The sequence below is a fragment of the Monodelphis domestica genome, chromosome 5, assembly GCF_027887165.1.
Source record: "Monodelphis domestica isolate mMonDom1 chromosome 5, mMonDom1.pri, whole genome shotgun sequence".
NCBI classification, from domain to species: domain Eukaryota; kingdom Metazoa; phylum Chordata; class Mammalia; order Didelphimorphia; family Didelphidae; genus Monodelphis; species Monodelphis domestica.
Window position 1 is genome coordinate 218,630,588 of NC_077231.1, and position 14,942 is coordinate 218,645,529.

The following is a 14,942-nucleotide window of genomic DNA, read 5'->3' on the forward strand; positions in this document are numbered from 1 at the left end:
AAGCATTCCGTAACCCAGTGGAATCACTAATAGGAAAAATTGGCTGAAGGAGATTGACCTAAAAGATAGTTATTAATGATTCAGCATGAGCTTGGAAGGAAATCACTAATGGAATACCCCAGCAATCTGTATTTATACTGTTTTATGTATTTGTCAGTAGCATATTTATGTTTACCACATTTTCAGATAACAAAGGAAGGATAACTTGAAATACAAAATCAACATCCAAAAAGATCCTGATAAGCTAAAAGCTGGACCAAATCTGATGCTATGAAACTTGACATGGATAATGAAAAGTCTTATACTTGGATTCAAAAGGGTTGTATTCAAGAAGGAAGCCCTGAAAATATCTTGGGTTGTATTCAGATATACATGATGTGCAAGATTAAGGAGGTGATAGTCACTGGTAAACTAGAGAGACCAGAGGCTCCTAAGTAGTCTTGAGTTTATATCGTGCATAGGTGGAAAAAACTCAGGGTATTAAACAGGAGAAAAGTAGACTGGGTAGAGAATGCTGAAAGGAGACATGAAGATTTCAGTTTGATATAAGGACAAACTTTCTAAAAGTATTATAGCTTGTCCTGGGAGGCAGTGGGATTCCATTTACTCTGGAGGTGATTTGGCAAAAGCTAGATGACTACTTATTGGCAATTTGTAAAATGAAATTCCTCTTGTCCCTTTTTTACAGTTTCTAAGATGAGGCTGGAATTCCTTGGGTAAAAGAAATGTCCCAAAGCAGACATTAAGATTTTAAGAGGTGGAGTTAAGGAAAACTCCCAAGATAGTTTGAGGCATCAGCAGGTCAGTGGGAAAGTAGGAGGGATGAAACAAGGTTGACAAGACTAGAGTATGGAAAGTAATTTTTAGAATGAAGTTGTTTTTAGTAGTGAGACACACGATAGAAAATGAGTAAATTGTCCCTGAACTGATTATTCTTTGTTTTTCCCCCACTTCTTTTGATAAGGGTATTAGAGGTTGGATTTTACAACCCTTGCCATCTCTTTCCTCATCTTCCTCCAAAAGGATTGCCTTTGAAAACTGAGGTCTTTTCTCCCTACTCTCTTCTTTAGTACCTAATGGCTGAGAAGTGAGAGAAGCAATGGCAAAAGTATAGGAGAGCATGCCAGACAAGAATAAAAGGAGAGGTGCTTGCTCCATCCCCCAAAGCCCACAGAACCAATCTTAAGACATCAGAGCGAAGTGGTACCATTGATAACATTCCTCGGGGGCAACTATGTAGCCTAGTAGATTGAGAGTTAGGTCTAGAGATGGTAGACCCTGGGTTCAAACCTACTCAGCTACTTCTTAGCTGTGTGAACATAGACTAGTCACTTAACCCCATTTGCCTAACCTGTACTGCTCTTCTGCCTTGTAACCAATATACAGTATTGATTGTAAGACAGAGGGTTAAGTTTTTTTTTTTTTAATTATCTCAGTCTTTTGCCAGAGAGAAAGTTTCCAATTCAACTCTTTTTCTCTATCCTACAATATTTCTCATTCACATTTTCTCAGACCGTACCTGAGAAAATTCTATACTTCTTTACTTATAAGCCTCAGGCTTTCCTCCAGCCTTTAACACAAAAATACACACAAATCCTTTCCTTTTCACATTTCTCTTGAATCCCTTCCACTAGAGCTCTTTTGGTTAGGAAAATACCCTAATTCAACAGTTCAACTTTTGAAGCATCCCTGCCACATTGATACAAGCCCCTTAATCTTAGATCCCTAACCCACTCAGAATCCTGTCTTCCCAGACCTTGGCCAAACCCATATAGAGCTTGTGGCTCTTCACTCATCATTGCCTCTTGGAAACTCAGGAAGTTGCTTCATTTCCCAGAAACTTTCCTGCCCTTTATTCCAATCCAAGAAGTCAGTGCCTGGTTAATACCTGTATGAACTATTCAGGTACTTGACTCCTTCCTTCAGTTATTGACTCCAGCTCAAAACTGGAGAGGTAACTAATCATAGGCAGTTGTCTAGGAGGCTGCCAAGCTCTTCAGAAGCAATGCTGTGCTGCCATACACATGTAGGATTATAAATACATATATGTGTGTGTGTGTGTGTGTTTCTATATGGAGATATGTATATTGTATGAAGTAAATACTTTATACACACATATCTTTAGCCAGAACAAACTCTTCCCTAGGACAAGAAGCTTTTCTGTTTCTAAAACTTCATTGAATAATGGTCTACACCTTCCTTAAGTCACCACCATGTCCCTGCCCACTTCTACCCATTTCTCCATATATGCCTCTGTGACAGGGGTCTCTGGGTTGCTATAGAATGTTTGGTAATGTTCAGGGACCCACTCTTTTCTCCTCCCTCCCCTAACTCTACAGTTTCACTACACCTTGGCCGGAGTTCAATTAAAGGCTAGACCTTTAGATTTCTCCTTCATGCCATCCCAGAATCTTGAGACAAACCCAAACACACATCCCCAGAACCCTGTGTTACTTTTGTAATGCACCATTTCCTATGCTCCTCCTAATATTATGCCTTGCCCTCCCATCATCCTGAGTCCAGGCTACCTGTTCTTTTGTAATTAGGGGAATGCAGAGGTGACAGTTGAAGCAGAAGAGAAAATGTTCAGGGGAGGCAGAGGTGGAGGGCATATTCCAGCTTCTTCCATTTAGCCCTTATCCCAGGACATTTACTGGGCTGCAGTGGGCATAGCATCATTTGCTTCTGCATCATCTCTTACTGTTTCTGTCAGGTTCATCATGAGTAGACCCAGATGTGTGTGTCCTACCAAAACATCAGTCCACTCTAGAGCAAAGGTTCCCAACTTTTTAGGCCCTGACCCCCTGGATTTTAGCGACCCTCCTGGTACCCCTTGTTCAATATGGAATATAAAAATTTTATATCTTATAGTACATATAAAATAGGAAATAGAAATTAGCTTTTCAGAAGTTGACCCCTTTATAGATTCCCATACCCCCTGAGGATCACTTATTCCTGTTTTAGAACCCCTTTTGCTCATCTCTACTTTTCAAAATCCAAATTCGATCCTATTTCTCTGAATATTCTCTTCCTGTTCCTTCTATAACTGATAGATATTCCACAAGCTTTTTGAGAACTCAGCCCCTCCCCCTGTGGCTAATAGTGGGGAGAAGGTGACATTCATAAATCAGCCGTGGATGTTGGAGAGATTGGGCCCAAGGTCATTCCCCTTCTGCTTCCCATGGGCATGCCACACCTCAAGGGACATAAAAGCAGGAGATGGGAATGGCATCAGTGTCAAGAGCTTTTAGGGACTCCAGAGAAGCTTATAAAGGTGGAAGAGCAGAGGGACAGACCAGCAAGGATGGACAGAGGGAAGATGCTGCAAAGGGAGTCCAGGCCTTGGGAAGCCAGAGGGCTGGGGAGGGGGCAGCGAGGAGAGGGGACAGAGCAGCACCAGCTCCTCTCCAAGGTGAGTGTCTGACCAGATGCCATCCATCCACTGATGCTCAGACCAGTCTAGGCAGTCATCTCCCCCCAAAGGGAAGGAAGTGGAGTAGATTAGAGGGACGAATGTTCTAAGCAAGACATCCCCCTGGCCTCCTAATCAGAGAGACAGGTCTAGGCTCGATAGAAGGAAACGCTTTCCAGCAATAGAATCTATTCCCAAGTGAAAAGGACTGTCTTTGTGTGGGTGGCACCTCATGGCTGGAAGCATTCAGGCAGAGACTGGATGATCAAGGCAGATTGTGAGAGAGGCTGGAAAAGAGATTGCTGTGGAGGTAGGGAGGACTGGGTGACTGGCCCTCCAGTGATGAGGCTGTGATCCTGTGCTGGGATGCTGGGCAGGGAGAGGCGAAGGGAAGGAAGTGTAAAGTTGGAGGAGGCACTTGGCAGTGGGGTGGGGAAGGGGACTCCTCTGGGGGAGTCCCCTGTAGGCCCTTCCCTTCCCCCCTCCTCACACCTGCTTCGACCCCAAGCAGATCATATGTGGCAGTGGGGGGTCATGTGACAGGGGGGGACTATAAATAGCAGGAGGGTGGGCATGCTGCCCTAGACTCCTTGGGGCCAAGTAGGAGGTGAGGTTCAAGGAGCTGTTGGGGAATAGGGGGCCAGTCAGGCCAGGGCCCGGCCCAAGGCTGGGAACATGGACCGTTCTGGGTCACTGCGACCGGGGGGAGAATCCAGCTGGTGGGGCAGTGCCCCTCAGTACCAGTATGTCTCTTTTGAGCACTGCACCAGTTATGGCCTGCCTTCTGAGAACGGGATCCATGAGCACAGGCCCCAGGGGAATGCAGGCCCTCGACCCAACGTTCATCCTACACAGGTATGACAGAGGGCTGGAGGGAGAGGAGGCTTTGGGGATCGGGGGAAAGGGGACAAAGAAAGCGAAGATCAAAGGTGCTAGGTGAGAGGGGACTTGAGCAGTTCAGGAGGGGCAGGGGGAAAGGAGACTGGGCACAGACTAGGAGCTAGGAGACAGGAGAGACCATAGCAAAAAGGTGGAAAGATATTAATCTCGTTTAAAGCAAGAACTAGTTTTAAAAATGATGCCTTATTCTGCCTCACAGACGTAGAGATGGATTTGCTGAGACCAAGAGGAACATGCCTGCAAGTGTGTTCCCATAGAATTCTCTAAAACAGGGCAAATATGTATGTGATAGGAGTGATCTTTACCTGTAGACCCCTGACTGTATGTTCTCTGACTTCCCTGGCCCCCATCCCGCCATGTACACATCAGGGTTCATTTCCCAATCTGTGTTCTTTTAGAACATAGTCTGAATCGCATTGGGGCATTCGTACACACACATGCATGCAGCGTACTTTCTGAATTATGCAGAAATATCCCTGCTGGTGTGGTTACATCTACCCACATGTAGGTGTGCTCACTGCCTTTACACCTACCTACAATCATGCAGACACATGTACTTAAGCTATAGAAACTACCTTTACTTCCTATCACCCCCACCCCAATAAAACAGGTGTGGAGAAGGTTGAGGAACTAGTTAAATGGCCACATTTCAGATACATAATGTTGGATGGTGTAGCAAACTCTTGCCTTATTGAAGGAGGGATATAGATTGAAGACCTATAGCCAAACACCTATAGCCTTAATTAGGGCGGCCAGTTGGCACAGTGCATGGAGTGCTGGGCCTGGTGTCAAAAAGACTCATCTTCCCGAGTTCAAATGTAGCTTCAGACCACCTGTGTTGATCTAGGGCAAGTCACTTAACCCTGTTTGCCTTAATTTCCTCATCTGTAAAGTGAGTTGGGCAAACCACTCCAGTGTCTTTACAAGAAAACACAAAATGGGATCATGAAGAATTGGACATAAGTGAAATGACTGAATAACAACAAAATCCTTAGCATTACACTTGATGCTGTGGAAGACGCCAACATGCGACCCTTATCCATGAAGAGCTTACAGTCTAGTTTAGAGAAGCTGGATATATATGAAGAAAAAGATGACAAGGCAGAATCAGTATGAAGTGAATGCTATAGTCTCATAGGGATTTAGAAAAGGGAGCCATCAATATGGACTGTTAATGTTCACTAGTACAGCAGTTGAAGGTAGAGGGGTCAGAGGAAGTCTAGGATAGACAGTCAGAGCAAAGATGGGTATACCCAGAAGAAGGAAAAAAATCAGGAGAGGTGGGAGGAACCAACTTAGCTGTGAAATTTTCCTGGGAGAAGGAATTGTGATTTGATTGAATAAGGAAGGTGATAAACTGGGCAGGAAATGGTAGAAAAGAAAAGTGGAAATGGGAATCAACAAGGGAGGAAAATATGTTAAATGAGGGATATTTGGGGAACATGTCAGAAAAAAAAAAGAGGAAAAGTCAGAAGTACTTTATCTCATAGGACATTTTGCCACTTTGGACTGAAGGGGATCAAGGAAGATCTGAGAACAAAAGAAGGCAGATTGTCCAGGTAGCATGGGAAATAAAATCCCCCATAGTCATTGATTCTGGGAATTTCTCAGGGCTTCCTGAGGACTCTGAAAAATGTGGGAGCACATGCAAAAAGATCAGTGATGTAGTAAGGTCACTACTATGTGCAAGAGGGAGGAAAGAAAGTTATTGGTTAGAAAATTTGCCCTAATGTCAGGGAATGGACTCAGAGTATAGTCAAAGGGGCAACTTTTACTGATGAATGTAAAAATATATTTGAATGCTCATTTTATGTCCCACAAGACAATGCAATCTAATGGGAGAGACAAGAAAAGCCTATTTTAAGTATTAGAGAACCCCACAAGACAGTATATAATTAAGTGATAATCTGGGATGCCAACTAAAAGTGTAATGGTATTTTAGAACTGGCAGAGGCTGCAGGGCTCGTATTTATTGGCTGTGTGACCTCTGAGCCTTGGTTTCTTCATTTGTAAAATTGGAATAAATACTTACCTCTACTTATCACACAGTTGTCTCTGATGAGATCATGTATATCAAAGTTCTTTGTAAACATAAAGTGAAGAACCATTTAATTTTGAGCCATTATCAACAGTACAGATGAGATGGCTCCCATGGTGCCTTTTACTCTGGGAATTCTTTGATTCTATGGGTTTAAAGGAGGCTTCATGGAGAATGGTTCCACTTAAGCTGGGACAATGATGAAGCATTTCAGGCAATGGGAGAAGCCCAAAGAAAGACTTCTGGGTGGGAAAAAGCAGGACATTTAATGGAAAAGAGTGGAGCCTGGTCTGACCACAAATGAGATTTCAAGCTGCTAAGTAGTGAAGCAGACCTTTGAAGAGAGAGTGAAGGGCAGACAGGTGTCACAGTGGATAAAGCACCAAGGTCTGGAGTCAGGAGGTCTTGGGTTCAAATATGAACTCAGACGTCCTAGCTGTGTCACCCTGGGCAAGTCACTAAACCCATTTTGCCTAGCCCTTGCCCTTTTGTCTTAGAGTTGTTACTAAGAAAGTCAGGATAAAAAAAGAAAAAAGAAAAGAGGTGGAGTGATATAAGATTTTGAAAGGCCTTGAAAATCAAGCCAAGGAGTTGGTTGGAGTTTTAATTTCTCCCTTTCCCTGTCCTCTCTACCCCTCCTCTTCCTTGGTGTTGGGGTTAGCACTGAGCCAAGGGGTACATATTTAGCTCTTTTAATCTCCTCCCACCCAGGGTCTGATGTCAACCCTCCCTCCCTCCTGTACACACCTACCTCCCCCTCAGCCTGAGACCCAGGGGAAATGAAGCATCAGGGCCAAAGAAAGATAGGCAGCTAACTAGGGGAAGTGGATTCAGTTTTATCAGCCTTGGATTTGCTGTCTGAGCACCAGGTGGGGGAGCAGAAGCAGGCACTGCCCCTGTAATTAACCCCAGTCCAGAAAATAGGATGCCCTGTGTCCCTGTCTAGGTCTTCCAGCTTAAGTTTCCAAACTCTGTGGCTTTTATTGTGAAACCTGATCTCTCCTACCCCAGGCTGACCTGAACTCACCCTGCTCCCAGAGATGGGTGGTTGCAGGAGGCACATCATAGGATCTGTATCCCCTCCTCATCAGGAACATGCTTGACACCGGGGTTGTCGGTATGTGGTTTGTGGGACAAACTCCCTCAGTCCCTCTCTGAGACCTCACCGCATCTGTTAGTGAGTGGGACCTTTAGGGTCCAGATTTCCTAGGCTAAGGAGATCCTTGCTCTAAGCTCCCATACATTAGTACATTTCTGATCATCTTGCTCTGGGGAAAAGTGCATTGATAGAGGTAGAAACTTGTTCCTGTTTTGAGTTACTGATTCACCAGGATCCACAGACAAAGAGAAGGATGGGAAAGATTAGGTGGAAATGGGGAAGTGGGCCAGGGTGTGTGCACCCATGCAGTACTCTCTTTGCCTTGGTAGGACAACTGAGGCTGTATACACCAAAACAAAAAGGGCATAATTTTTAAGTCTGGTAGGGTATCGCAAGGATAGTGAGATGAGGAAGGGTCTTGAAGGGAGTGGGGTTTGGTGGTTTTCTGTGTTTAATATCATACATAAATTACATGTAAAAGTAGCTAATTGGCATGGTTGGTTAGAACTCACAGCTCTCTGTATTTGGGACCAGAAACAACAACAAAAATTACTCCAGCACCCAACACTTCCTGCCTTCTTATTGTTTCATAGTTTCTGTCATGTCTGACTCTTCCTGACCCCATTTGGCTTTTCTTGGCAAATATACTGGAGGGGTTTGCCATTTTCTTCCCTACAGAAGAGGAAACTGAGTCAAACAGGGCTAAATGACTTGTCTAGGGTGACACATCTAAAGAGTGTCTGAGGTCAAATTTGAACTCAAAAAGATCAGTCAATTTGACTCCAGGCCTAGCACTCAATATATTGCCACCTTATGCCAAAGCAAAAAGAATTTGGGAGATGGATGACCAAAGAAGAAGAATGGATAGGCAAAAGATGGTGACAAATGGACGAAGGTGGGGGTGGGAAAGGCAGAGCCCAGAAGACATGAAATAAATAGAGAGGAGGATGTGGGCAAAAGGTAAGACTGGACAGTTAAAGACAGAGAAAGGGTTAGTATTAGAGAATAAAAGATGCATAGATGGATGAATGGCCCAACTACCAATGCCTGCTTTTCGTGGGCTGGAGAACCTATTCTTTCAACCTCTTTCTGTTTCAATAGGTGGCTTTATCTCGAGCCCTCAATCATCTATCTCAATTCTACACCATGTACAAGGCACCATCCTAGGTGACACAGGTCCAAAGGCAAAAACAATTCAGTCTTTGTTCTCTAAAACAATGACAAATTTTTCTGATTGCATACTTCTTCAGTTAAAAAAAAGGAGGACGTATTGACAATGCATGTATATTTATAAGCTATTCTAATAATTCTAATAATAATAATTTAAATGTACACAAAATAGAAATGAGAATGAGATCAACAAACATTTCAGGTATCCCTTCTACTCCACTGAAATTTCAATATATTGAGAGTCAGCATAAGAAATTAAATGGGAATTTGCAGAAGCCACTGACAACATGAGAAGGCCAGCAGAAAAAAAACTCAGAAAAAGTTTAAAAGAAACTAAAAAATGCATAATATATATGTATATAGTGTTGTGTAATAGTAACATTTATCAATACCATAAATATACACAATTTATTTTTAAAGTTAAGAAAAAAATGTTTGTGAAAACACAAAAAGCAGACAACACAGGTAGAAATGTAGATAACTTCAAAAGTAAAATAACTCATTAACGCTTCTAAAGGTATTGTTAACACCTCATAAAAGAAAAATAAAACATTTAGATTTTTTCTCTAGTACCGAGGAAGAGCCAGAAAATCTTATATGGATTTTCCAGATCATGGAGGCATTATGCCCCTAACCCCCATGATGTGTAAGGGATACTCGTATTTTAAAATAGCTTTTGTTTGATTTTGATTTCTTTAACTGTACAAGAATATTTTGCTTTCATTAAAATATCATTGATTGAATTAACTTCATTATTGTTGAAGATCTTTTGGTTTGACAGTTTGTGATGCAGAAGTACAAAGGTCTGGTTCTACATTCAGCTTCTTTTGATACTTCGTTTAATAACTATCATAACTGAAAAAAGACCTTACAATGATATCGGTGTGTCTGTAATCCCTAGTACAAGTTAAAGCTGAGGCTGGTAGATCTGTTGAGCTCAGGAGGTCTGAGCTACAGTGTACTAAACCAATTGGGGTCCACACTAAATTCAACATTAAAATGGTAATACCCAGGATTGAAATGCTTATTTAACTTCCCCTTTCCTTCCCCCACAAACTCCCCCACCCCAACCAAGCAAGAGTGAAGTGAACCTGGTTAGAAATGGAGTAGGTGAAAGCTTTCTGGTCCTTCAGTAGTGGGATCAGATCTATGAGTGGCTGCTATATTTGCAGTCTGGGTAATATAGGGAGACCCAGCCTTAAGTAAAATAAATAAAATAATAAAATAAAGATTTGTATGTCCAAGTGGAAGAAGTACATTGTTGCCTATATAGTTAACTAAATAAAGGTACTAATTTTCAATCTCATCTCATTCACCCGTTATGCAAAAGTTTTGATAACATTAGAAAATTTCCATCATCAGGGAAGTACTCAGAAGGACAGATCTCAGGCCAAAAGGATAACTGTATGAGGTGGGGAGAAGGGAGCTGATGATGATGCCTAGGTAGTTGCTGTTTTCCTGGTGGTGAAATGGACTTCTTACTTGCTTCCAAATTGTCCAATGAACTGAGTTTTGTGTTTTCCTCTTCGTTCGTTCGTTCGTTCGTTCGTTCCTTCCTTCCTTCCTTCCTTCCTTCCTTCCTCTCTTTCTTTCTTTCTTTCTTCCTTCCTTCCTTCCTTCCTTCCTTCCTTCCTTCCTTCCTTCCTTCCTTCCTTCCTTCCTTCCTTCCTTCCTTTCTTTCTTTCTTTCTTTCTTTCTTTCTTTCTTTCTTTCTTTCTTTCCATTCCTTCCTTCCTTTCTTTCTTCCTTTCCATTCCTTCCTTTCTTTTTTCTTCCTTTCTCTCTTTCTCTCTCCCTTCCTTCCTTTCTTTCTCTCTCTCTTCCTTTCTTTCTTTCCTTCTCTCTCTTCCTTCTCACCTTCCTTCCTTTCTTTCTCTTTCTTTCTTTCTCTCTCTTTCTTTCTTTCTCTCTCTTCCTTCCTTCCTTCCTCTTTCTTTCTTCCTCTCTCTCTCTCTCTTCCTCTCTCTCTCTCTCTCTCTCTCTCTCTCTCTCTCTCTCTCTCTCTTTCTTTCTTTCTTTCTTTCTTTCTTTCTTTCTTTCTTTCTTTCTTTCTTTCTTTCTTTCTTCAGAGTGGGGTGCTGTGATCTTAGGGTCCCAGAGAGTTCAGTGCATGACTACTTGAGTACCAAGCTCACCGGCAGCCCCAGTAGCTGCCAATGTTGCCCTACTTCTTGCCTGCTATATCAGCTTCTCTCACAATGTCCTTCTGGTCTATTATAAGTCTCTTTTTTTCCCCTGAGGGAAGGATGGGAGGGAGAAAGAAGAACCTGAACAAATATGGAAGGGCACCTGAGCCCAGTTCAGAGGAAATAAGAGATTTGTGCAGCTGCTGCAGCTACTGCTGCTAGTGCAACAGGAATGGATGAGTCAAGCCCATGCCAGGCTCACTGTCCTGACTGCTTGAGGACCAGTGGGTGCCTGACTATGAATGTCTACCATGGACACTGGGAGGCCAATAGAGAGCCCAGAACTGGACAATGGTGGTATGTGTGCTGAACTTCTCTGCTGCTCTCAATTCTAATTCCCTACACCTCTCTCAACCAAGTGTATCATCTTACAGCTGGGGATGCTTTGAGATCACTTTCCCTTATCTTAGGTGAAGAACAGAAACTACTTTATTTCTTTCTTCTCTTAACTAGATCTATGGTGACCACACAGAGCAGCCACTGGATTTCTCTAGCAAGGAAAAGAACATGGCAAGTCCCAGGCATATGACCCCTGGCTCTGCCGTGGACAGCAGTGAGGATGATCACCATTCCAAATGCCAAGGTAGTGGGAACTGAGGCAGAAGGGATTCTGGGATCAGTGGAGGTACAGAAATTGGGGGTAAGTTAGTCATCCAACTAAGTGTCACAACCAGGATTAGAATCTAGGTCTCTTGATAGAAATTTCAGTGTTTCCCACTACAATATAAAAATAGCTAGCATTTATATAGCACCTATTATGTGCCTAGCACTTTATAACTATTATCTCTTTGTATCTTTTTAATCATTATTTGATCCTCCCTACAACTCTGGTAAGTAAGTGCTATTATTATCCTCATTTTGAAATTGGGGAAACTGAGGCAAATAGCAGTTAACTGACTTATCTTAGGGCATCTAACTAATAAGTGACTGATGGCAGAGTTGAACTTGGGTCTTCCTAACTCCATGCACAATTCTTTATCCACAACACCAATAAGGTTTCTTTAGCATCAAAGAAAGAATTATGCTGAAGGCAAAACCTAGGAGGGACCTTTGGGACTCTTCCAGTGGTCTTCATGAAGCTGATCCACCTTGATCTTCCTTCCCCTTAGATTGTGCCCATCGCATGGGACAGATTGTTCGAAGGAAATTGGGAGAGGACTGGATCTTCCTGGTGTTGCTGGGACTGGTCATGGCCCTGGTTAGCTGGTGTATGGACTATGTCAGTGCCAAGAGTCTGCAGGGTGTGTCTGACCCCTTGCCCACAACGTTTTAGGACTTGACCCCCAATTCTCTCCTGGTCCTTATATCCTAAGTCTCTTTTTGAGACTGCCCTGTTCTTCTAGTTCCCTCATCATGCTTGCAGGGGACAAGATGAATTCTAAGATCACTTCCAGCACTAATTGTCTCTGATTGTTCATTATGTTTATTGGGTCTCTGATCCAAGATGAACTTAAATCATGGGTGAGAAAAATAATGCCACAAGATGAGTCTATCAATCTATCTTTGTTTATTTATCTTTCCTACATATCTGATTGTCTGTCTACCCCTCCCCAGCCTACAAGTGGACATACTATCAGATGAAGCCCAACATTGCCCTCCAGTTCCTGGCCTGGGTCACATTCCCACTCACCCTCATCCTCTTTAGTGCCCTCTTTTGCCACCTCATCGCCCCACAGGCTGTCGGTGAGATCTTCCCACCAGTCTTTTACTTCAGTTTTCCCAAAACTTCTACCTCATTGATCTATAGGCCATGAATAAGGTCTCTTCCTTCTCCCCACTTCCACGAGCTCATTTCCCAGTTCCCCTGAATCTAATGTGGGCTTTTCCCCTCCCATTTCCTACCAGCCTCCACTGGTCCCTCATAACTAGACTCCCTCGCCCTTATTCCTTTCTCCTGGTCTCCTGGTCAGCCTTGTCCCAGTTGCTCCCTCTCTGTGTATAGGCTCAGGAATCCCTGAGATGAAGACCATTCTTCGTGGGGTTGTTCTAAAGGAATATCTCACCCTCAAGGCCTTTGTAGCCAAGGTCATTGCGTTGACTGCTGGACTGGGAAGTGGCATCCCTGTGGGCAAAGAGGTAGGCACAATGGATAGAGTAAGAACTAGGGGATCTGTGAGTTGGGGTGTGTGTTTGGAGTGGGGGGTGTCAGGGAGGCATGAAGGACCTAATTGGAGTGGCATTGAGGCCAGTGGGGTGTCTTAAGGACACGAGGCATAATGGGAAACTTGGCCAACGAGCTGAGGTGGGACTTGGATACTGGATAGTTGTCCATCATTAACCTCCGACCTCTTCTTCATGATTCTCCCCCAGGGCCCATTTGTGCACATTGCTAGTATCTGTGCTGCTGTCCTCAGCAAGTTCATGTCTATGTTCTGTGGTGTGTATGAGGTAAGGACTGGGAGGTAGGATGAGTAGGAGGCCAGTTTGGAAAAGGGGACTTGGGCTAGCTGCTTTAATGGGGCCAGATATAGATAGAGTCATGGGGAGGGAAGCATCGCCTTTGCTCTGGGCTGGCCATGATGCTAGGTGGAGTGTAGGGGGAGAGGGAAGGGGCATTGCACTAACTCAGGCCTTAACCTTCAAAATCCATGGCCCTTCCAGCCATCATATCCTTCCTCTGCCCTATCCCATGCCTGTCCCCAAGTCTGTCCTCTCTTCTCTTGTGCCCCTAGGCCATGTCATTCCCACACAGCCCCTCTGTGCTGCCCCTTCTCAGCTCCATCCTGTTTCCCTCCTGTGTTTGTGGACCCGTCCTCATGTTGGCCCCTCTCCCCTCTCCTGGCCGGCCCTGCCATGCCTGCTTCTCTGTTGCAGACCGTGCCTGGGCAGCTTGATCTCCTGGTGTCCGCCTGTGCAGTGGGCGTGGGATGCTGCTTTGCGGCCCCCATTGGAGGCAAGTTTTACTTCCTCCCTTACCCTGATTGCATTGCTTGAGCAAGATTTGGGGGTGGTGGAAGGGATGTGACTTTGGGGTTAGGGCACAGAAGATGGTCTTCTGAAACCCTTGATTGCCAAAGCAGGGGATGGGGTCGAGACAGGGGTTAGCCATTCAGAGATGGAACACGGACCTCAGGCTGTGGCATTAGTGCTTGCAGCCAAGGACAGTGTTTCCTAAGGGGTGGCGTAAAGGGGCTTCCTATTTCTTGTAACCCCAAGAGTGTTGGCCCTATCTGAAGTCACTCCATGTCCCTCTCTAATGTCAGGTCCTGTTCTGATGTTTCAATGGGTAAAACAGTGAAGGGTGCTGCTTATTACAGATCCACTCTCCAATCTCCCTAGGTTTCCTGAGTAGTTATATGGTTTCCTGTTTCTGGGGGTAGGTTAGGAGAGGCCACTTCCTGTTTGTCCAATCTGCTGATTTTTTCCCACCTGGGGTAGTAGAGTTTTTATGGTCATGGGCCCCCTTGGGGCCACTATAAGCAGCCCCAGCCCTGGGACAATGGTCTCTCATTCTGCCAGGTTCCTCACCAAATGGTGCTTTCTCTGTCTGTCTTTCTGTCCATTTCCCTCTCATCTCTCCTATCTGTCCCTTCACCTGTCTCTTCCCCAGTAGCAGCCATACTATTATGCTGATATCCTGACAGTCGGCTGTGCCGTGGGAGTGGGCTGTTGTTTTGGAACACCACTTGGAGGCAAGTGATTGCTGACAAACTAACCCCCCCCCCCATTCCTTCTCTAACTTGAGTTTCCAACTTCCTTTCCCGTCTTCTATCACCTCATTGTATGTGTATATGGGTGTGTGTGTGTGTATGGGTAAGTATGTGTATGCACACTCTATGTATGATAGGTAGTGGGTGTCCACATATACATACCTAAAACTATCTAGTGTGCATATACTATCTAGACAGATAGATAGAGACAGACAGATAGATAGACAGACAGATAGATAGAGAGGTAGATAGATAGATAGATACATACATACATAACATACATACATACATACATACATAGATGATAGATAGATAGATAGATAGATAGATAGATAGATAGATAGATAGATAGATAGATAGATGGGTGGATGGGTGGATGGATGGATGGATGGATGGATGGATGGATGGATGGATGGATGGATAGATGGATGGATGGATGGATGGATGGATGGATGGATGGATAGATAGATGGATAGATAGATGGATA

General features: G+C 44.0%; 1 protein-coding gene across 5 annotated transcripts in view; it reads left to right on the forward strand.

The window, feature by feature from the left end:
- Nucleotides 1-3,983: 3,983 nt before the first annotated feature.
- CLCN1 (chloride voltage-gated channel 1) overlaps nucleotides 3,984-14,942 on the forward strand; it is a 36,406-nt gene continuing 25,447 nt past the window's right edge. For 2 of the 5 annotated variants that reach the window (XM_056799825.1, XM_007504495.2), the window contains exons 1-7: nucleotides 3,987-4,267; nucleotides 11,259-11,388; nucleotides 11,915-12,046; nucleotides 12,360-12,488; nucleotides 12,748-12,881; nucleotides 13,116-13,193; nucleotides 14,359-14,437. In XM_056799825.1, coding sequence (XP_056655803.1) covers nucleotides 4,088-4,267; nucleotides 11,259-11,388; nucleotides 11,915-12,046; nucleotides 12,360-12,488; nucleotides 12,748-12,881; nucleotides 13,116-13,193; nucleotides 14,359-14,437 — 862 coding nt within the window. In that variant the 5' untranslated portion in view covers nucleotides 3,987-4,087. Of the gene's footprint in view, nucleotides 4,268-11,258; nucleotides 11,389-11,914; nucleotides 12,047-12,359; nucleotides 12,489-12,747; nucleotides 12,882-13,115; nucleotides 13,194-14,358; nucleotides 14,438-14,942 lie in introns of all 5 variants that reach the window. The other 3 variants (XM_056799824.1, XM_001366095.3, XM_056799826.1) reach the window with 3 other exon arrangements.